At 44.4% G+C, this 22046-nt stretch overlaps 1 protein-coding gene across 6 annotated transcripts in view; it reads right to left on the bottom strand.

Annotated features, from left to right (window-relative positions):
• The window catches only part of LOC121447808 (vacuolar protein sorting-associated protein 13D), a 227914-nt gene that overhangs the window by 74373 nt on the left and 131495 nt on the right, over nt 1-22046 (bottom strand). For all 6 annotated transcript variants that reach the window (XM_041651068.1, XM_041651069.1, XM_041651071.1 and 3 more), the window contains 5 exons: nt 21151-21267; nt 20078-20227; nt 15070-15219; nt 14185-14281; nt 11755-11903 (listed from right to left, as the gene is read on the bottom strand). In XM_041651068.1, coding sequence (XP_041507002.1) covers nt 11755-11903; nt 14185-14281; nt 15070-15219; nt 20078-20227; nt 21151-21267 — 663 coding nt within the window. The remainder of the gene's footprint in view (nt 1-11754; nt 11904-14184; nt 14282-15069; nt 15220-20077; nt 20228-21150; nt 21268-22046) is intronic.

Below are 22046 nucleotides of genomic sequence, written 5' to 3'. Positions count from 1 at the left end.
CTACAAAGCAAGTTCTAGGACAGCCAGTGCTGTTACACAGAGAAACCCTGTCTCAAAAATTAAACAAAAAAGAAGATATGGGCTCCCTAAAAAGTTTCTGCTGACAATTAGCCCCACCCATGTGAGAGAGAACAGGAAGCTCGTTGTGAAATTTCATCTAGAAATATCAGAGAAGCTATATTCCATGATATTTTATCCACATCTAAACAAGATCTAAACAATAATAATACCAATAGGCATGCTACCACGGAAGGAGGAATCCTATGGAGCCGCAGTCTAGGAAAGAACTATAGGCAACTAAGGATGCGGAGAGCAGGAGACATGGTCCTCCACAGGGAAGACACCCCCCACAAACCCGCAGCCTCCAATCGGCAATCCAATACCAACGGTCAGCCCTGAAATCAAGTACATACAAGTAACTTTATATGGACTGAGCAGATTATATTTATGTATTTAGGAACATGCACACAACAACAAAGAAGTAGGGGGCATGAATTTGAGAGATGGTGGGTGGGGTGCACAGGAAGAGTCAGAGAGAGGCAAGGGGGACATGATGTAAGTATACTTTGATTTCAAAAGCCTTTCCATCCCATTAAGGCTCCCATCATGTTTGACTCTCTCTCTCTCTCTCTCTCTCTCTCTCTCTCTCTCTCTCTCGCGCGCGCACACACACACACACACACACACACACACACACACACACACGGCATGATGGTTAATACTTGTAATTCCAGCACTAGGGAGCTGGGAAGGCAGAAAAGGCAGACCCCTGGGACATGCTGGCCATCCAGTTTACCCTAGTCAGCAAGGCCGGGTCAGGGAGACCTTATCTCAAAACACAGGTACAGCTCTTAAGGAATGACGATTAAGGTTGTCTTCTGGCCTCTACACACACGGACATGAACACACAAGCCAAATAAAAATTAATCCCTTGAAAACACCTGTTACTTTGATCAAGATAGGACTTTCATGAAGAGTTTGTAAAATGAGAAGAGATAAAAGACCAATAACCTGACAGACACCTGGCTGGCAGCTAGGATCAGACAATTCCAGCAGAACAAAAACAAAAACAGCTACAAAAAGAGCCCAAGAGGCAAGAGTAGAGGCAGGAGGGCCAGAAGAGACATGGCACAAACACAGAGGACGAGACAGAGACAGAAATAGGGAAAGAACACTGGTCTGGGACCACGGGATGGCACTGGTAATATCAAAAGGAAAAATTTTAGGAACTAAGAACATCCTTAAGATGCCAGTGTGGCTTCTTGGGCTCTCTGCAGGGCCTCTACTCCTTGCATACTGCCTCTTTCTTCCTATCCCACCCAGCTTGCATCCAGAACCCTCCCCACTGCCCTCTTTCGACACATAACATCACCCAGCCCAGCCTGTCTGGGGACTGGGTCCGAATCCTCGGGGCACCCAAGCAGGCGGGAGTTCCTTTGTTTCTATGGCCTGCCTGCACCAAGCAGGGTAGGTGCTTTGTTTACGAGCTACCCAACCAGCACGGAGACCTGATCTGGGTGCCAGGAGAGCCAGCATTGGGGAGAGCCATCATTGGGCGTGGAGATCTGATCTCAGCACCAGGAGAGCCAACACTGGGGAGAGCCATCACTGGGAAGGTACGTCAGTAGGCAAGGAGATCTGATCCGGTAAAAGAAGATCCATAAGGGAGCATTTGGAAGAAGAGATGGGCAGACGCCAATGCAAGAATTCACCCAACAAGCTGAAAAGCAACATGAAGCCACCAGAAACCAGCGACCTCACAACAGGAGGACATGAACACCTTAATCAAGAAGAAGTAGAAAAGATTGACTTCATGAAAGTGATTGACACCCTTACACAGCATGTAAAAAACGCCCTTATAGAAATGGATGAGAAATGTAACAGAAAGTTTGAAGAATTGAATAAATCAGTGAATGATACCCTAGAAAACCAAGGAAAAACAATCAAACAGATAATGGAAACAGTTCAAGACTTGAAAACTGAAATGGAGGCAAAGAAGAAAACACAAACAGAGGGCCGCTGGACATGAAAAATTTAAGTAAACAAACAGAGTCTACAGAAACAAGCATAACCAACAGAATACAAGAGATAGAAGAAAGAATCTCAGATTCTGAAGATACCATAGAGAAAATAAACACACTGATCAAAGAAAACAGCAAGTCCAACAAACTCTCATCACAAAACATTCAGGAAATCTGGGACACAATAAAAAGACCAAACCTAAGAATAATAGGAGTAGAAGAAGGAGAAGTGCAGCTCAATGGTCCAGAAAATATATTTAATAAAATTATAGAAGAAAACTTTCCCAACCTAAAGAAAGATATACCTATGAAAGTTCAAGAAGCATACAGAACACCGAATAGGCTGGATCAAAAAAAAAAAAAAAAAACATCCCCTCGCCATATAATAATCAAAACACAAAGCATACAAAATAAGGAAAGAATTTTAAGAGCTGCAAAGGAAAAATGGCCAAGTCACTTATAAAGGTAAACCTATCAGACTTACACCTGACTTCACCATGGAAACCATAAAAGCCAGAAGGTCCTGGATAGATGTACTGCAAAAACTAAGAGACCATGGATGCAAGCCCAGACTACTATACCCAGCCAAGCTTTCGTTCACTATAAATGGCGAAAATAAAATTTTCCAGGATAAAAACAAATTTAACCAATACGCAGCCACAAATCCAGCCTTACAGAAAGTAATAGAAGGAAAATCACTAACCAAGGAGTCCAACAATGACCACAATAACTCAGACATCTAGAGACCCTTCACCAACACAACTCAAAGAAGGGAAACACACAAACTCTACGACTAAAAAAGTGACCAGAGTTAACAACCACTGGTCATTAATATCACTTAATGTCAATGGAATCAACTCACCTATAAAAAGGCACAGGCTAAGAGATTGGATAAGAAAACAGGATCCAACATTCTGCTGTTTACAAGAAACACACCTCAACCACAAAGACAGGCACCTACTCAGAGTAAAGGGCTGGGAAAAGGCTTATCAAGCAAATGGACCTAAGAAACAAGCAGGTGTGGCCATACTAATTTCTAACAAAGTTGACTTCAAACCTAAATCAATCAGAAGAGATGGAGAGGGGCATTTTATACTCATAACAGGAACAGTTCATCAGGATGAAGTCTCAATCCTGAACATCTATGCCCCTAATATAAAAGCACCTACATACATAAAAGAAACATTGCTAAAACTCAAGGCAGCCATCAAACCGCACACACTAATAGTAGGAGACTTCAACACTCCTCTCTCACCAATAGACAGGTCAATCAGACAGAAACCTAACAGAGAAATAAGAGACTTAAGGGAGATAATGAAGCAAATGGACTTAACAGACATCTATAGAACATTCCACCCAAATAGGAAAGAATATACCTTCTTCTCTGCAGCTCATGGAACCTTCTCGAAAATCGACCACATAGTATGTAACAAAGCAAACATCCAAAGTTACAAAAAAATATTAGTAACCACCTGTGTCTTATAAGATCACCATGGATTAAAGTTAGAATTCAACAACAATGCTACCCCCAGAAAGCCTACAAATTCATGGAAACTGAACAGTCAACTACTGAACCATACCTGGATTAAGGAAGAAATAAAGAAAGAAATTAAAGTCTTCCTGGAATTCAATGAAAATAAAGAAACAACATACTCAAACTTATGGGACACTATGAAAGCAGTCCTAAGAGGAAAGTTCATAGCACTAAGTGCCCACTTAAAGAAAACAGAGAAAGCTCACATTGGAGACTTAACAGCCCACCTGAAAGCTCTAGAAAAAAAAGAAGCAGACTCACCTAGGAGGAGTAGAAGACTGGAAATAATCAAACTAAGGGCTGAAATCAACAAAATAGAAACACAGAAAACAATCCAAAGAATCAATGAAACAAAAAGCTGGTTCCTGGAGAAAATCAACAAGATTGACAAACCCCTATCCAAACTAATCAAACGGCAGAGAGAGAATTTGCAAATTAATAAGATCAGAAATGAAAAGGGGGACATAACCACAGACACAGAGGAAATTCAGAGAATCATTAGATCTTACTACAAAAGCCTATATGCCACAAAACTGGAAAATGTAAAGGAAATGGACACTTTTTTAGATAAATAACATATACCAAAGTTAAACCAGGACCAGGTGAACAATCTAAATAGACCTGTTAGTCGCGAAGAATTAGAAGCGGTTATCAAAAATCTCCCTACCAAAAAAAGCCCAGGACCAGATGGTTTCAATGCGGAATTCTACCAGAACTTCTAAGAAGACCTAATACCTATACTCCTTAATGTATTTCACAATATAGAAACAGAAGAGGCATTGCCAAATTCCTTTTATGAAGCTACAGTTACTCTGATACCAAAACCTCACAAAGACTCAACCAAGAAAGAGAATTATAGGCCAATCTCACTCATGAACATCGACGCAAAAATCCTCAACAAAATACTGGCAAACCGAATCCAAGAACACATTAGAAAAATTATCCATTATGATCAAGTAGGCTTCATCCCAGAGATGCAGGGCTGGTTCAACATACGAAAATCTATCAATGTAATCCATCATATAAATAAACTGAAAGAAAAAAACCATATGATCATTTCATTAGATGCTGAAAAAGCATTTGACAAAATTCAACATCCCTTTATGATAAAAGTATTGGAGAGATTAGGGATACAAGGGTCATACCTAAATATAATAAATGCTATATACAGCAAGCCGACAGCTAACATTAAATTAAACGGAGAAAAACTCAAAGCCATCCCACTAAACTCAGGAACACGACAAGGCTGTCCACTCTTGCCATACCTCTTCAATATAGTGCTTGAAGTTCTAGCAATAGCAATAAGACAACATAATGGGATCAAGGGGATTCGAATTGGAAAGGAAGAAGTGAAACTTTCGTTATTTGCAGATGATATGATAGTGTACATAGGCTACCCCCAAAACTCCACCAAAGAACTTTTATAGCTGATAAACACCTTTAGTAATGTGACAGGATACAAGATCAACTCCAAAAAAATCAGTCGCCCTCTTATACACAAAGGATGTGGAAGCAGAGAGGGAAATCAGAGAAGCTTCACCTTTCACGATAGCCACAAACAGTATAAAATATCTTGGGGTAACTCTAACCAAGGAAGTGAAAGATCTATTTGACAAGAACTTTAAGGCATTGAAGAAAGAAATTGAGGAGGATACCAGAAAATGGAAGGACCTCCCTTGCTCTTTGATTAGGAGGATCAACATAGTAAAAATGGCAATTCTACCAAAGGCAATTTATAGATTCAATGCAATCCCCATCAAGGTCCCATCAAAATTCTTCACAGATCTTGAGAGGACAATAAGCAACATTATATGGAAAAACAAAAACCCAGGATAGCCAAAACAATCCTATACAACAAAGGATCTTCTGGAGGCATTACCATCCCTGACTTCAAACTCTATTACAGAGCAACAGTGATGAAAACAGTGTGGTACTGGCATAAAAACAGAGAAGTCGACCAATGGAATCATATAGAAGACCTGAATTTTAACCCACAAACCTATGAACGCCTCATTTTCGATAAAGGAGCTAAAAGTATACAATGGAAGAAAGAAAGCATCTTCAACAAATGGTGCTGGCATAACTGGATGTCAACCTGTAGAAGAATGAAAATAGACCCATATCTATCACCATGCACAAAACTCAAGTCCAAATGGATTAAAGACCTCAATATCAGTCAGAACACATTGAACCTGATAGAAGAGAAAGTGGGACGTACCCTACAACAGATGGGCACAGGAGATCGCTTCCTATGTGTAACCCCAGCAGCACAGACATTAAGGGCAACATTGAATAAATGGGACCTACTAAAACTGAGAAGGTTCTGTAAAGCAAAGGACACTGTCACTAAGACAAAAAGGCAACCTACTGACTGGGAGAAGATCTTCACCAACCCCGCAACAGACAAAGGTCTGATCTCCAAAATATATAGAGAACTCAGGAAACTAGACGTTAAAATGCTAATTAACCCAATTTAAAAATGGGGCACTGAACTGAACAGAGAATTCTCAACAGAAGAAGTTCAAATGGCCAAAAGACACTTAAGGTCATGCTCAACCTCCTTAGCGATCAGGGAAATGCAAATCAAAACAACTTTGAGATATCATCTTACACCTGTCAGAATGGCTAAAATAAAAAACTCCAATGATAGCCTTTGCTGGAGAGGCTGTGGAGGAAGGGGTACCCTCATCCATTGCTGGTGGGAATGCAATCTTGTGCAACCACTTTGGAAATCAGTGTTTCGGTTTCTCAGGAAATTCAGGATCAACCTACCCCTGGACCCAGCAATACCACTCTTGGGAATATACCCAAGAGATGCCCTATCATATGACAAGAGCATTTGTTCAACTATGTTCATAGCAGTATTATTTGTAATAGCCAAAACCTGGAAACAACCTAGACGCCCTTCAATGGAAGAATGGATGAAGAAAGTGTGGAATATATACACATTAGAGTACTACGCTGCGATAAAAAACAATGACTTCTCAAATTTTGCATGCAAATGGATGGAAATAGAAAACACTATACTGAGTGAGGTAATCCAGACCCAAAAAGATGAACATGGGATGTACTCACTCATAATTGGTTTCTAGCCATAAATAAGGGTCACGGAGACTACAATTGGTGAACCTAAAGAAGCTAAGTAAGAAGGTGAACCCAAGGAAAAACATATAGTTATCCTCTTGGCTATGAGAAGTAGAAAAAATTGCCAGGGAGAAAACTGGGATCTTGGGGGTGGGGTGGGATGGGGGTAAGGGGAGATGGGGAGAGAAAGGGAGAAGGGGAGGATGGGGGGAACTTGGGGAAAAAGGATGATTGGGATAAAGGAAGGTTGGATAGGGGAGCACGGAAGCACAATTCTTAGTTAAGGGAGCCACCTTAGGGTTGGCAAGAGACTTGAACCTAGAGTGGCTCCCAGGAGCCCAAGGCGATGTCCCCAGTTAGTTCCTTGGGCAGCTGAGGATAGGGAACCTGAAATGACCCTATCCTATAGCAATACTGATGAATATCTTGCATATCACCTTAGAACCTTCATCTGGTGATGGATGGAGATAGAGACAGAGACCCACACTGGAGCACTGGACTGAGCTCCCAAGGTCCCAATGAGGAGCAGAAGGAGGGAGAACATGAGCAAAGAAGTCGGGACCACGAGGGGTGCACCCACCCACTGAGACAGTGGAGCTGATCTATTGGGAGCTCACCAAGGCCAGCTGGACTCTGACTGAAAAACCATGGGATAAAACCAGACTCTCTGAACATGGCAAACAATGAGGGCTGATGAGAAGCCAAGGACAATGGCACGGGGTTTTGATCCTACTTAATGTGCTGGCTTCATGGGAGCCTAGACAGTTTGGATGTTCACCTTCCTAGATAGGGACGGAGGGGGGAGGACCTAGGACTTACCACAGGGCAGAGAACCCTGACTGCTCTTTGGACTGGAGAGGGAGGGGGGGAGGAGTGGGGGAAGGAGGAGAAGGGTGGGAGGAGGGAGAGAAGGTTGGGAGGAGGGGGAGAGAAATGGGAGGCTGGGAGGAGGCAGAAACTTGTTTTTTTTTTCCTTTTCTCAATAAAAAAAAAAAGAGAGAAAAAAAAAAGATGCCAGTGTGGGGGTTACACCTCCACTTCTAGCACATGGGAGACTGAGGCAGGAAGTTCGCCAAGTTCAAAACTAGTCTGGGATTCAGACCTAATTCAAGGTCAGACTAAACCCCTCCCTCCCACCCAAACTGAAGATGTGCTAAGTGTGCAACCTAAAGTCACAAGACTGGCCGTGAGCAGATCCCAAACTAGAATGTGCTGTTTTTAACAACAGCTACTTATTTGGTAGAAAGCACAGAGGCCAGAGAGGGCCACTATTTCTTCTCAAAACTCATTCGGCCATGCCTCCCACCAAAGAGTAAGTAGGCACAAAGGAACTGTATTGAAGTTTCCCCCATTTCACTGACAAGAAAACGAACAGTTAGCTTAACTCCTTCATTACCAGCTTCAGGCCAAGGTCAGGGACTAACACGGGGGACACACCGTCTCACCGATGCTGTGAGTGTGATGGGGACTGACGCTGGGCACACGGTCTCGATGCTGTGAGTTTTACTTTCTTCTCAGCGATGGGGAAGCCTTAAACAAAAGCTTAAGGTAGAAAGCTTAGAAACAAAGCAAGAAGTGAAACTTCCTCATTGAGACCTAACATTAAAAAAGACTGGTACTCTGCTACAGGTCCCTTTGACCTCTACCAAGCTGCCACGGCCTCACAACAGGTACCATCCATCCTAGAATCAGGGAAGTGGAATGAAACTGTCTTCACTTAGTCATTTACTGCCCTGGGTCCCTTGTTTGCAAAAGCACAGGGCCAGCCTGTTGGTATAATTGCTCCCTCCGGAGAGACCCAGTGACTGGTCACATACAGTAGGACGCGGCACTGACACTTAGTTACTCAAGTAGCAGTTTCCTGTTGTAAAATGGATTCTGGAGAAAGCAACCCTGTGCTCATAAGTTCTTAATAAAATAGAAAACTGCCCACTCCCACCTCCCATACAAAACGGCTGAAGCCTTCCAGAGACGGGGCGCCAAGTTGAAAGAAGAAATACCTGTCCACTAGGCCTCAGATCACAGCTAGGCCCTGGGCCTTGTCCTTTCCTTTCTTAGTTTATCCCACACTAAACAAAACTGTCTGGAATTCATTCTCTAAAGGTTTATTTATGGCACATTGAGACTGTTTATGTGAAGCAGGGTATTTGCCGATTTCCCTTTGGGGACAGTGTTTAAAGCTACGGGGCTACTTCCCTCTCTGGCACTTTCTGAAACACAATTAACAATACTGGATCTTTTTCCTTTTAACAAATCTGGTTTTTATTTAGGGAGGGGAGGGAAAAAGTAAAGGGTCTGAAGTTTCCCAACAAATTATTTCAAGCCTTTCAGAAGACAGTTTTAGGCTTTTTAAATAGTGTCTTTGTTTGAAATCCCCCCTTACCCCCACCCGCTCGCTCTCTGACCATTAAAGTGTGGGTTTTCTTCCAAACTAGATTGCTCAATTAAGGTCCTTCTTTTGTTATACCCCAATGCTCTAAATGGGAAAAGCCTGCTGTAGGCACCGTCTGAAAACTTTTAAAGACCCCCCTGGTATCTTTTGATCTTTAATGGAGTTGGGGGAAACCCCCATATAAAAGCTACCTGGTTTTTCAAATGACCATGGTATCACTAACATACAAACTCCATACAAAGCATGAAGAGAAAGGAGGAGAAGCCGTGTTCTTGACTCCATGAAATGGAATATTAGCTTCTCTTCTTGTCAGTCATGAATCCAACGAAGATAGCAGATGTAGACAGGTCTGAGTCACCAGACAGACACTGTATCTAGCAACAATGTCCCTCAGTGTAAACCTGGAAAGGCCCCCCTCTGAGATTTCTGACAGCTTCACTCCTGCCTGGGAATCCAGAGAATGGAGGCAATTGTTCCTTCAGTTCTAAGACAGGCTTACCTTTGAGTCAGACCCCTGTGGCTGCTCTTCATAGAGAAGGGCTTCATTTCCTAAGCACATGTGTTTAGTGATTCCATATTCATCAGAAAGAGCATACTGCCCTTCCTAAGAGCTCCTAATAAAGGGCTGTTACTCTTTAGAAAACTCTGAATAAATGGTATTATCTTAGGAGTCCCAAACTCCAGGAAGAACACTCAAGGTATGGTAACAACGGTGACTTCTACAAGTCCAGAGCTCAACTCCCATTCCCAACACCCTGCCTGAAACACAGGTATGCCATGGTGTCTGCATAAGAGTACTCTGAAAACAGTCCTCTAGTAGAATGCCAAGAAGACAGTCAACATGAAGGGCTGAGCTCACCTCAGCAGAGCACACATAGCACCTGTAGAGCTGCAGAGCACACATGGCATCGGTACCACAGGTCTGGGGACCAGGCACTTCTGCTGGGAGCACTCTGAAAGGAATGCTGGGGGTCTGTGCTCTTTAACGAGACGATTTTAAATCAAGAAGTCTTCCACTTGCAGGAAATGCTTAGCATTGGTTTGCTGGGTGAGAGCCAAGTGTTCTGGGGGAACAGACTTTATCAAACAAACCCATTCCAAGGGTCACAAAAGTCAAGTGGATACTTGTGGATATTAGCAAGACAGTAGTTTTCCCATGGTTTTCCCCTCGCTCCCTGGCTAATTATAAGCATCTCCAGCCTCCTGGGAACCACTTTGGGGCAGATTAAGTAGCAGGGCAGTGAGAGGAGAAGGGTACTGTGCCACTCTTCCCAGGACACTGCCCCTGAACCGGGCTGGCCCTCCCCTGCCTGAATTTACTGAAGGCATCACCCCATCCCAGCCTCTTCTAGAATCTGAGGCTGAGCAGACAGCTGCCTCATCACCTGCAGGTCTGTCTATTTTAGAAGCTGGGAGTTGGCAGGCTGTGGCACATGAGGCCCACACATGTGTTCTGTCAGGCCCACAAGGCTTTTTATTGTTATTTTTTTTTTAAATGTGAACTGACTGCCAACATTTAAAAACCAGGAGATTCCACACAAAAATGCAGATTTCAAGCTTCTCCTTAAAAACCTGAGCATTGGGCAGTGCTGGGCTCACAATCCCCAGCCACAGCAGTGATGGCTGCAGTGGGCCGTGCTGCCCCTCCTCATGGAACTGTGCTCTGGGTTGAAGGCCCCTTGCACTACCAGGCAGAGCCTGCAGCCTAACCTGCATGGGCATCTGAACCCACCACTCCAGGCTCACAACTTTTTCAGCTATCTAGATGTTCCTCTGTGGAGACATTGCAGCCGTTATGCATCTCCTGAGAGAAGCAGCACAGACCAATGTGGCCACTGATGCACAGTGGAGGGAAGAAGGCTTGGACAACCATCTTCAAGGGCATCACAAGGAAGAACCAGAAGCAATGGCTGCCAACCTGAGCAGGCAGATTCAGCATCAAAAAAAGGAAAGGCATTTTAACAGTACCTGCCCCATTCCTGTATAGTAGTAAGCATCACCTTACTACTGTACAGGATGAAGAAACAAAACAGAGAACTTCAGCTTCCCGACCTACTAAGCAAAGGTACCACTGAGGAGACACAGTCTAACAACATTCTCGTCTAGGTCCCAGGGGGCCAGTACAGTACAGTGGGGAACTCAGACATGATGTAGACTTGGATTTGAATGTCAGCCCACTACCTTCCTTCAAATATGCTTTGCCACTAAAAATGAAGGTGGCGTTGAGGCTGTAACTATCAGCTATGGATCAAGACGGTTGGTAGGAGGATTATGTCCTGAAGCTGTACAAGGCCACGGCCCAGCAGGCTGATAGCTAAGTCTCCCTTGAAGATGGCTGACCTTCCATCTGACGGCCATCACAGTAGAAATAGATGCTTAGAAAAAAGCAAGAGAGACCTGGGCGGTGGGTCAAGAGAAAGACGATCTTGGTCGCAGTTACAACTTGGACCAAGCCCAAGGATGAAGTTTCTACTGCTCTGAGATAAGCTTAGAGCTTTACAAAGGGCAGATGAGTGTTAGATCATCCTGCTTCATCCTTTCAGTAATGCCTTCATTTTCAGCAACATTATATGCAAACATCAGGGAAAATGATTCTTACCCCAGTTAATGAACACCTGTAAAGGAAAGGTACAAAACGAGTGCCAGGGATGCTAATTCCAGACAAAGAAAGTGACCAGTCAACACGTGCGCACTTCTCCAAGAGTGCACCAGCATTGGCTCACCTTAAGGTCCAGCGGCAGCTTGTTGGAAGTGAACACACTCAGCTTGATCTGGGGGATGCTGATCTTAAGATTCTCGAAGTAGTATCGAGTTGGGGTTCCCCCCTGCTCCACTGTCTTTTCATGGAGGTTTTCATCATATTTTTCAACCTCTGGTCCAAAGGCAAAAGGAAAAAACAAAACCAAAAGCTGTTGGCATCATGACTCAAACCTGTGTGACCTCACATAAAAGCCCACACAAACAGCCACCATCTCACTTCCCTAGTTTTTTTGGGCTCTGCATCGCAAACAGTATCCAGTTGCATTTCTATATATAAAAGCAGGTTGTATATGGGTTATCGAATGTAAATTTGATTAGGTTAGCTTCATCTGTTAACCTATGACTGTGCCACCCAGCACACAGGATCTTGAAAAGTCAAAGGTCACAGGTTCATTTGCTGGCCACGGACTTTCCAGAATTATTGTCATTACTAGTACTTATGATCCAAGCCATATAAATCTAGAGTGCAGAATGGCTGAACCAAAGAGGACACTCTCAACAGAAGCAATGCTATGAAGAACACATTCCTGACAAGATGCTGGGACAGCTATCTCCACAGTAGCATCCTCCCCAGCAGTGCAAGTCTCAGAAGCAGGATAGTCAAGGCAGAATTTTATTGGTCAGCCCCTGAGGGAGGGACATGGGCTAGAACCGCAAGGCACTCTTTGCATGGGAGGATGCAGAGCATCCACTCAGGCAGCAGGGTTCCCTTGGCTTCCTATGTCTCCAGAGGCAAACCAGAGAAAATGCTCACAGCTACTCAGCACATTTCCAGTCAAAGCTGCCATCACTCTACTCAAAGCCGAAGGATGTTCCAAAGGATACCTGCCTTCCACACTCAGGAAACAGAACTGGCTACTGAAAATGGAGGGCAAGTAATGGAAGGCTGACAAGGTCTTTCCAAAAGCCTGAGTCCTCTGTGCAATGCTGTAGGAGAGTTCCAAGAGGAACTTACAAGAACACAAGAAAAGTGTGACACATGAAACCTGAAGTGAATTTTCCTGGGAAGGAACCAGATAGAATGCTGCCTGCTTGCCTGGCTGCTGGGCACATAGGGGGATACGGGACTCCTAACAAACGGGGTTCAGACCAAAGCTGAAAGCACAGCACTAGACAGACGGGGCCTTGTTCTTCCTCTGAAATTCTTGTCTCTGTCTTTACTTTATTTCTTTTTGAGGCCCAAGGACTCAGCACAGTACCTCAGACAAGCTACCTACATGTTGTACCGCTGAGTAAAATCCCTAGACCAATTAAATATTCTTAAAGCTTCATTCTATTTATTTGTGGTGCTGAAGATTTAAAGCTGATCTCTAAATCTAGAATAAAAATAGAAAAATATTGTTGTCACATTGTGGGTCTGTATGTACATGTTCCCTCTAGCCAACATGGCAGACAAAGACAAAGACAAGAACAAAAGCCTCTTTACCATCATTTCTTCAGTTTAAGTTTTAAAAGGTGAAGGCATGGGAGATTGTGAGCTTGAGCATGAACTACAGCGACAGACTATCTCAAAACAAAACAGAATAAAAGCTGGCCAAATGGCTGGAAAGATGATTTAGCAGTTGAGAGAGCTTGCTGCTTTTCTAGAGGACCTGAGTTCACTTCCCAGCAGCCATATTGGTCAGCTCACAAGGGCCTATGACTCTAGTTTCAGGGGATCTGAGCCCCTCTTCTGGCCTCCACAGGTATCTGCACATACAGGATAGACAAACATGTGTGCGTGGGCACACACGCATGCACATGCGCGCACGCACACACACACTAAGTCTTTTGAAAAGTATGCACCATTGGCTCCTTTCTCAGTTGTAGTCCTAAGGAAAGGCAGGAGAAAGAGCTGTGTTGAAGAGGCTAAGGCGACAAGCGCTGAACTCTCCCAGCTCTGCAGGAAATGTCCTCTTTCTGATAGTGATCTGACCCCTTTCCAAAGACCAGAGGACAGCAACAAGAAACCTTTGTAATAGCATTAAGGCACAGGGGTGCAGATGTCAAAAGCCAACAAGTGAGGTTAGCCAGTTTTTGTTTTTCAAACTAAACCAAAGCCACCGCCAAAAAGTCATTTCTGAAACCTTGGCCCTGAGCTGGTTTCATAAACCAAGTGGCCTGCTAAATGACTCTCATCATTCTGTTATGAGAGAGCAGAGGAACAGAACCTGCTTCCTAGCCAGCTGCTAGACACTCCAGGAAACCCTGACCCCCTCAGGGATCCTATGACTCCCTCGGGGCCGCCTAGTTTGTGGACCTAACTCAGACACAAGCAGTTTTGGAAGGGAGCTGCAGAACTGCAAATCTGAGCCTGCTAGCTCAGGCTAGGAGGCACAGCCAGTGTGGTTGGCGGAGACTAACACAACATTGTGGACCAATCTCAGGCAAAAGTGTAGAGTGTACAGCTTTACCTGATTCTGCCTGGTCGTAGCCAAAGAAACTCAGTAGCTTGAGCAGCAGTTTCTCCTCGATTTGTACTGTGAACCTCTGGGCTGTGACCATGAGATGCTAAAGAGGAAGAAAGTCTGGTTTTAGGCAAGAGCTAAAGCAGTTTTTCTTTGAGTCAGTAAGCAGATCCAGTGTGGCAGGCACAGTGACAACACAGTGCCAACTACTAAGGCAGGCTGAGGCAAGAGGTTTGCTTGAGCTCAGGAGTTGCAGATCAGCTTGGACAGCAAATCAAGATCCTAGCACATGGCTTCTTTACCTGTGTGAGTTAATTACAAACCACATGTGGCTCACCTCTCTTTGCCTTGTTACAGTGAACAGAAGTCTGGTGTTCAGTGGATACTTTGCCACCTTTATGCTTGGTCCCATCAGCACTGGTGACAAAGGACCAGAAAGAGGGCTCCCACTTTTGCAGCTTTCTGCTATCACAGCTGGCCTCTGCCTAGCTCAGAGAGAGCTCTTCTTTTTACCTCTCTGCTGAAAGTCCAAGCATAGCATTTTACATAGCATGCTGTCTGTTCCAAGGTCAGACCTCTCACACTGCTTTGGAAGTACCTCCAGACTACTTGGTCCCTAATCGCAGTGGCCTACAAGGCACTGCTTCCCTTAGGAATGGAGACCCTGGCCTCAGCGGGTTCAGTATGACCCAAGGTTCAGCTCCAAGGGCACTGAAACCACGACTAAGGATAAAGAGTGCCATGAAAAGGTGCTCCTAACATTTCCCTCGTGGCTCGGCCCTGAGAGCCACCTTTGTGCACACACTGTGCTGTGGCTTGCCCTGTAACCTCGCTGTGAGACAGCAAGTGTGCCTCTACATGCCATTGCCCCCAGCCTCCCTGCCAGCCCACCTTGTAGATGTTGGTCAGTGCGCTCTTACTGGGGAACTTCACCGCATTGACTTGCACAGCAGGGCCTGTCTCAATGACCTCATTCTCATTGCTCAGGGGAGTCACATAGAGCATGAAGGGCTGAGTAGTACCAATGAGTTGGTTGTCCACCTGGGGCAGAAAAGGCCAGCAAAACAAAAACAAGTCAAGCTGCTTAGTTGTCACTTGTTCCCTTGGGCTGGTGTCTATACTATGTAGGCTACTCAGAGTCTCCTGGCCAATCTGCCACCTCACAGCAACAGCACACACACATTCTCATCCAAGACCAGTGGTGATGATGATGGGCAATACGGTACATACCCATAATCCCAGCTCTAGGAAAGGGGAGGCAAGAGAACTGAGAACACAGTGAACCTGTCTCAAAAATAATATGTCCAGAGAGATGGCTCAGCAGATAGCCATTTGCTGACTTACGTTTAATCTCTAGTATCTACACACACACACACACACACACACACACACACACACACACATACACACACACACTATGCCATACACACATATAAATGCACAAAATAAATAAAAATTTTGTTGACAATAACATAATAAGAATAGAAATAACAAAGGGAATTAATATTTTTTAGGTGGGTGAAGACTAAGAAGTTAGCTCAATATAGCTACTGTATAATATATAAATATTTAAAACTTCATATTTGACAAAATAAATAAATATAATTTATTTGACAATTAAAAAGAAATTTCAAAATTAAAAAAAAATTCTTAATGCATCAGGTGAATAGACCTGTCATATCCAAAACTAGTCACCACAATGTATTACAACCCGCAGTGCCTACCACTATCCTGGTCACCATAGCCATGACTCCTAGGTGCAGGCCTCAGCATACTGTCCCTAGCTTATTGGTGGAGAAGTGAAGAGCAGCCAGTACTCAAGCTGACCAAGGCCAGAATGATACACTATTGATGTTTCTCCCTCATTCCAAACTCCTTGAAGACAGGAGAGAGCAGAGACCTTGCTCCTCTGCAAGTTCTGAAGGCTGAGCTGTCTCTCCAGCCCTCAAAGACAATGTTTGATTTTACTAATTTTTTTCTACCGTTATCATAGATTCTAGTTCATGTATTTCAATCATTTAGTGTTTTTTCCCCTTGCTGTTTATATTTACTGCATTCCTTCAATTTTTTTTAAACCTTGTGCCTGTGTATGTATGTAGGTGTGTATGGTATGTTTGTGTGGTCGTATGTGTGGAGGTCAGGGAATAGCCTGGGCGGGGGGAGTCAGTTCATGCCTTGTTTGAGACAGGTCTCTTGTTCACCACTGCATACACCAGGCTGAGTACACAACTAATTGGCGTGTATGTGTATGTAGGTCAGAGACACCTCGTGGAAGTCTGTTCTCAACAGCAAGCATCTTTATCGACCAAGTCATCCCCAAGCTCTTGTCTACTTATTTTATAGTTCTAATCAGGTGTCCAATCCTCAGATTCTGAGCCATGTACAAGCCCAGAACAGCTGCAAATGCAGCACGACATGAAACTGTAGACTTATTAAAACGTTCTGCAATTTCTCTTTTTCCTTTTTGCGGTTTCTTTCTCTGTAACTCATCGGCACAGTTCTCAGTGAGGCTCTGGAGATGACATGGTGTCACAATGTCAGAAGGCTGGAGTCTGTGATTAGGCAGATCAGTGTGCACATGTGTCATGTCCTCCTGATTAATTAATTCTCCTATCATTAGGAAATTACCTTCTTTATCTCTGCTAATCTTCTTTGTTCTGACATTAATCAGTGTGACTCCAATTTCCTTCCTCGAGACTAGTTAAAAGAGTAGTGCTCCCCCTCCCTTAGGTCCTTTTAACCTATTGTGTCTTTCTAACAAACAGGTGGGGATGGGGGTTGGCCACAGGGTCTCACTGCTAGCACATGATGACCCTGAACACACAATCCTCCTGCCTCAGCCTCTGTGTTGATTATAGGTCGTACTATTTTATGTTTCTTGTGGGTGACAATCAGATCTTGCATTTTTATACAATCTGACTATCTCTGTGTTGATTACACTGACAATAAATTGGCAACATTAAGCTTTTGTCTGCCATCATGCTATGGCTTGCTATCCATCCCACATGTTATCTTCCCTATTTCTGCTTTCTCTTATTTCCACTAAGCAATTATTCCACTTTATTGATTACATACAACTATTATTATTTTGGGAGGTTTGCAGTATTTAAGTCAATGTGTTGGTCCACCATTTGTACTCAAGTGCTGCACCGCTATCTCTTCCCTGCAGACTTCACCACTGCTGTTAAACATTCTACTCTGATATGTGATATAGACAGCCACTACACCTCCTTAGGAGACTACCTTGAGAAGCCTAGTTTGCCATGTTTTTCATGTCACCATTTGAGGTTTTCTCCTCTAGTTGGTGTTGATTCAAATCCCATCAGCACCTATTTCTGTCTGCTGAGTAATGTGCTCTGATGCATTTGGAGGTTGTGGTTGGTGATAATAAACCCTTCACCGTTTCTATGTCTAAGAACATCTTCACTTCACCCTTTGAGTTGGTTAGAATGAAAATGATGCCCATAGGTACCTGTATTTGAATGCGAGGTCCCCAGCCTAGGGAAGGATTAGGAGGTGTGTCACTGAAGATGGGTTTTGTGGTTTTAAAAGCCCACCCAGGCCCAGTCTCACTATCTGCCTGATGCCTGAGGATCAGGATATAAAACCCTCGACTACTTCTCCAGTGTCATCTCTGCCTGTGTGTCACATAATCCCCACCATGATGGCAATGGACTGCCCCAAGCAAATGCTTTCTTCCATGGACGCTGCTGTAGTCATGCTCTCTTCACTGGCACAGAACACTGCCTGGGACACCCTGATTTTTGAAAGATACTTCTTTGGGGAGTAGGTTTCTAGAATGACAGCTTTTTGCCCCCTTTTCAATACTTCAAGACATTGCTGGCCATCTTTTCACTTGCATTTTTCCCAACAAGAAATTTGTTGTTATTATCTTTGTCATTTTTTGTTTGTTTTTTGTTTTTCAAGGCAGGGTTTCTCTGTAGCTTTGGAGCCTGTCCTGGGATTCACTCAGTAGACCAGGCTGGCCTCGAACTGACAGAGATTCACCTGCCTCTGCCTCTCAAGTGCTCAGATTAAAGGTGTGCACCACCACCACCCAGCTGTCATCTTATCTTTGTTCCTTTGTACATAATATTTTTAGCCATGATTCACTTTACTACTGGCTTTGCATAACCTGACTATGATGTCTCATTGTGGCAGGGAGTTGGTCCCAAGATGCCCTGCATGCTAAAACCATGAATGCTCTATCCTATAAAGCAGTGTGGTATTTGCACACAGCTACACACAGCCTCCTGCATTCTTTACAGTCTGTAAATGGCTTGCAGTGCCTCATACAATGTAAGTGGTATGTAATCGGTTGTTATTCTTTATTTAGGAAACACTAATATGGAGAAAAACCTGTATAAGTTTAGCACAGATAAGGAGCCCATGGGCATGGAAGGTCACATGGAGTCCCCATCCAGCTTGTGTGTTATATACATCCATTGAAATTTTCACTTCTTAAAGTCAAGTTTTTGTTTTCTGGATCGCTACTGGATTTTCCGAAGTTCCCATAAGAGTTTTACTATGTTCCAGTGACTGTGCTAGTGCTGAGTCCACCCTGAAAGTACGCTCATCCTCAATGTGCTGCTCTGCTCAGCGACACACACGGCAGCTGCTGACAGGATGTGAGCCTGTCAGCTTTGCCTTGTTGGGTGATGGACATGTTTGCACTCCAATACATCATAAGGCTTGCTGGGGACATAGTCAACTTCCTGGGATCCATCCAGATTTTCCATTCATGATTTTCAAGACCGGGTCAGAGTAGCATTCAATAGGGGGCCAATAGACCATGGAGAGTTGAGACTGTTCTGGGGTTTCCAGTGCAGTTCTCACTCTGCTCCCTCAGATCTTCCTGGATGAGAGACTGGCACTCTGTGAAACCTCAGCCTTTTCCACACAGGTACACCACTATCTACTGAGCTGTCAGTCCCTGTGGATGCTCAATTGTCTTCTCTATGCTTCCACACTGCTAGCCTGTTCTAGCCTCCTTCCTCAGCACCACAGCCTGGAAAATTCTCAAGCTAATTCAGTCATAAGGTTCACCTCTCTTATTTTTCATCTTTCATGGGTTACTGTCCATTGTGGTCTGATTTTCAGTGTCCTGAAGCTGCTGTTATTTTATGTGGACTTAGGGCTTATCTCGAAGCCAGTCTCAGTTATTCCATCTTGCCTGGAAGTAGAAGTCAGACCGTGTTGTTGATCCCTACGATGACCCCCATCTCCTCCAGGAGATCGCTACATGACTCTGTCCCTTTTTTCCAATATGATAAGGGAAATCTGAAGCTGGTCACATGGCCTGACAATGCAAGTTCAAGTCCTGGAGTCCAGGTAAAGGAGGGAGGAGGGAACTGACTTTGTCTCGATCTACACATATACACTGTGCAAGCACCTCCCACCCCAATTAGTCTCTAGATTATTTATAGGTCAGCAGCTAGAATATCTGGAATTCGTCTGTATTTATGTCACCAGGCATAATGGCCATGCCTTTGAAGATGGCATTCACGAGGCAGAGGCGGGCAGCTCTTTGTGAGCTCCAGGCCAGCCTGGAGCTATATAGCAAGTTACAGGCCTACATAGTAAGAGCCCATCTCAAAAACAAAGAGAATTTGTGAGACACTTTGAGGTGGAAGCTGTTTCCCAGAATGAGTCTCGTGAGGACCACAAGCCACCTCCTCCAGGGGCTGGAGAGGTGGCACAGTAGTTGCTTGCTGCTCTTGCAAAGGACCTGGTTGTGCTTTCCAGCACCCATATTGAACGGTTCACAACTGGCTCTAACTTCAGATCTTAGGGCAGTTTTGTCTTCCCTTGGCACTAGCACTCATGTGTCCATATTCACATACAGATACACACATAATTGAAAGTAATTACACTTGATCTGAGTACTCCATCCTGGTACCTGCACGTCCTGTATGCTGAGCTCAAGCATGTGACTAGCTGCCAGCTGGGTGTAGTGGATGTTGATTCCTGTAAGGCTTGCAAAGACCAATTCTTCTGGGACTTTGTTAATCAAAGAGACACCAATTCCACCTTCTAACCGCACAACCACCTGAAAGGAAATGATAGGAGCGCTCACAGCCAGAGAACACAGACAGGGCCGGTTTTCAATCCCTACTCTTTACCTCTGAAGAGCATAAAGGCACTAAAGAGCCTCACTAGGCACCTGGCTCAAATGACCTCATCTTCCCGGAAGCCTTCAACTGTAGTATTCCTCAGCCAGGTCAGAATGGCAGAGGGACGTGAGGAGCCCTCACCCAGCACTCATAGATGCTGTGCAGTACAGCAGAGTGACTGTTTTAGACTGGAATGTGACTCCTCAGGCTACTCTGTACACTTCTACAGCACCCGACATGGCTCAACTCAGCACAGGCATCTCATTAAACACCATCAAATAGGAATGCTTCCTCACGCTTGTCTCATCTTGGTTTCACACTTACCAATCTCCTCCCAAAACGCAAACAAAGAGAAAGGAATAGGGACTTGAGTGAGATGGCGGGAAATCCAGATTCCCTTTCTCTAAATACTATGAAAATCTGGACCATGTAGTAACAAGGACTTGAGTGAGATGGCGGGAAATCCGAATTCCCTTTCTCTAAATACTATGAAAATCTGGACCATGTAGCTTCCTTTTTGTCATCTCACATGAGCAACATCTGTTATTCTGTGATTCCATGTAAGCTCCAGACATCACTCACATGACATAAACACACATGTGTTTAACAGTAAACACATGAAACAGCATCCCACACTCACACTCAGAGTTCACACAATCACAGAGCAAATTCTCAGAACTGATGACCAAGAAAATTTATCTGCAACCATTTAAAAAACTTGCTGCTTGAAGAGGCAAGATGGCTCATGGGTAAGGTGGAAGGAGAGAACTGCTCCTACGAGCTGCCCACTGACCTCACACATGCTGTGGCATCATGCCCACACACATACACATAGGGCTAAACAAACTGGAAAGCTTACTTCCAGCTCCTGCTGTGTGTCTGGATTCCTCAGTTTCCGCAGCTCCTGCTCTGTAACAGGAAGTTCCTCCACTTCATATGATGAGCGCTCACTTTTCCGCTGGCAGAAGTCTGCTATCTGAAATCAAAACAGAACAAGAAGAGAGCTCACAATTCCATATCAACTATAGGTCAAGAGTCACTCACTATATGCCTAGGAAACCTATGGAAAGCTAATGGCTCCTCAGGTTGCTAGGGAAAGATTTGGGCAATAATTAAGTAGGTACAATTCTGAATCTAGATAACACTCTATTCAGCTAAACACCTTGGGTGCTTCAGAGAGCAGGGACAGGCCTCACAGAGCACGGGCAGGCCTCACAGAGCACGGGCAGGCCCCACAGAGCACGGGCAGGCCCCACAGAGCACGGGCAGGCCCCACAGAGTACAGGCAGGCCCCACAGAGCACGGGCAGGCCCCACAGAGCAAGGACAGGCCTCACAGAGAACAAGCAGGCCTCACAGAGAACAAGCAGGCTTCACAGAGTGCGGGAAGGCCTCGGTGTGCACAGGCAGGTCTCTGCAGTGTGCCTGCTTTGCCATGAGTACCCTTCTGTAAAGCAGTACTACAGATGGTGGTGTGGAGCATGATGCGTTGTATCAGAATGCTCACACAGCACTCCGCTATCTTATTTCCCTCAGCTCCCTATTACTCTGACTGATGACTCTGTATTTCCAGCACACATCTTGCCTTAAGTCTCAGAGCAGAAGTCCCAATGGCTTTGGGCATCATCATATAGAATCATGAGGCTACCTTAGCTCAGCAAGTGCCAATATAACTTGTTTTCTTCAAGTCTACTCTGCATTTGGCTTAGTGGTATGAACCCTTGTCCTCCCTGCTACCTAGAACAGATACCTGGAG

Source organism: Microtus oregoni, unplaced genomic scaffold, assembly GCF_018167655.1.
Source record: "Microtus oregoni isolate MIOR12 unplaced genomic scaffold, Mior012 000005F_ref0000423, whole genome shotgun sequence".
NCBI classification, from domain to species: Eukaryota; Metazoa; Chordata; class Mammalia; order Rodentia; family Cricetidae; genus Microtus; species Microtus oregoni.
The sequence above is the reverse complement of the archived record's forward strand: the minus strand, read 5'-3'. Positions and strand labels throughout refer to the sequence as shown.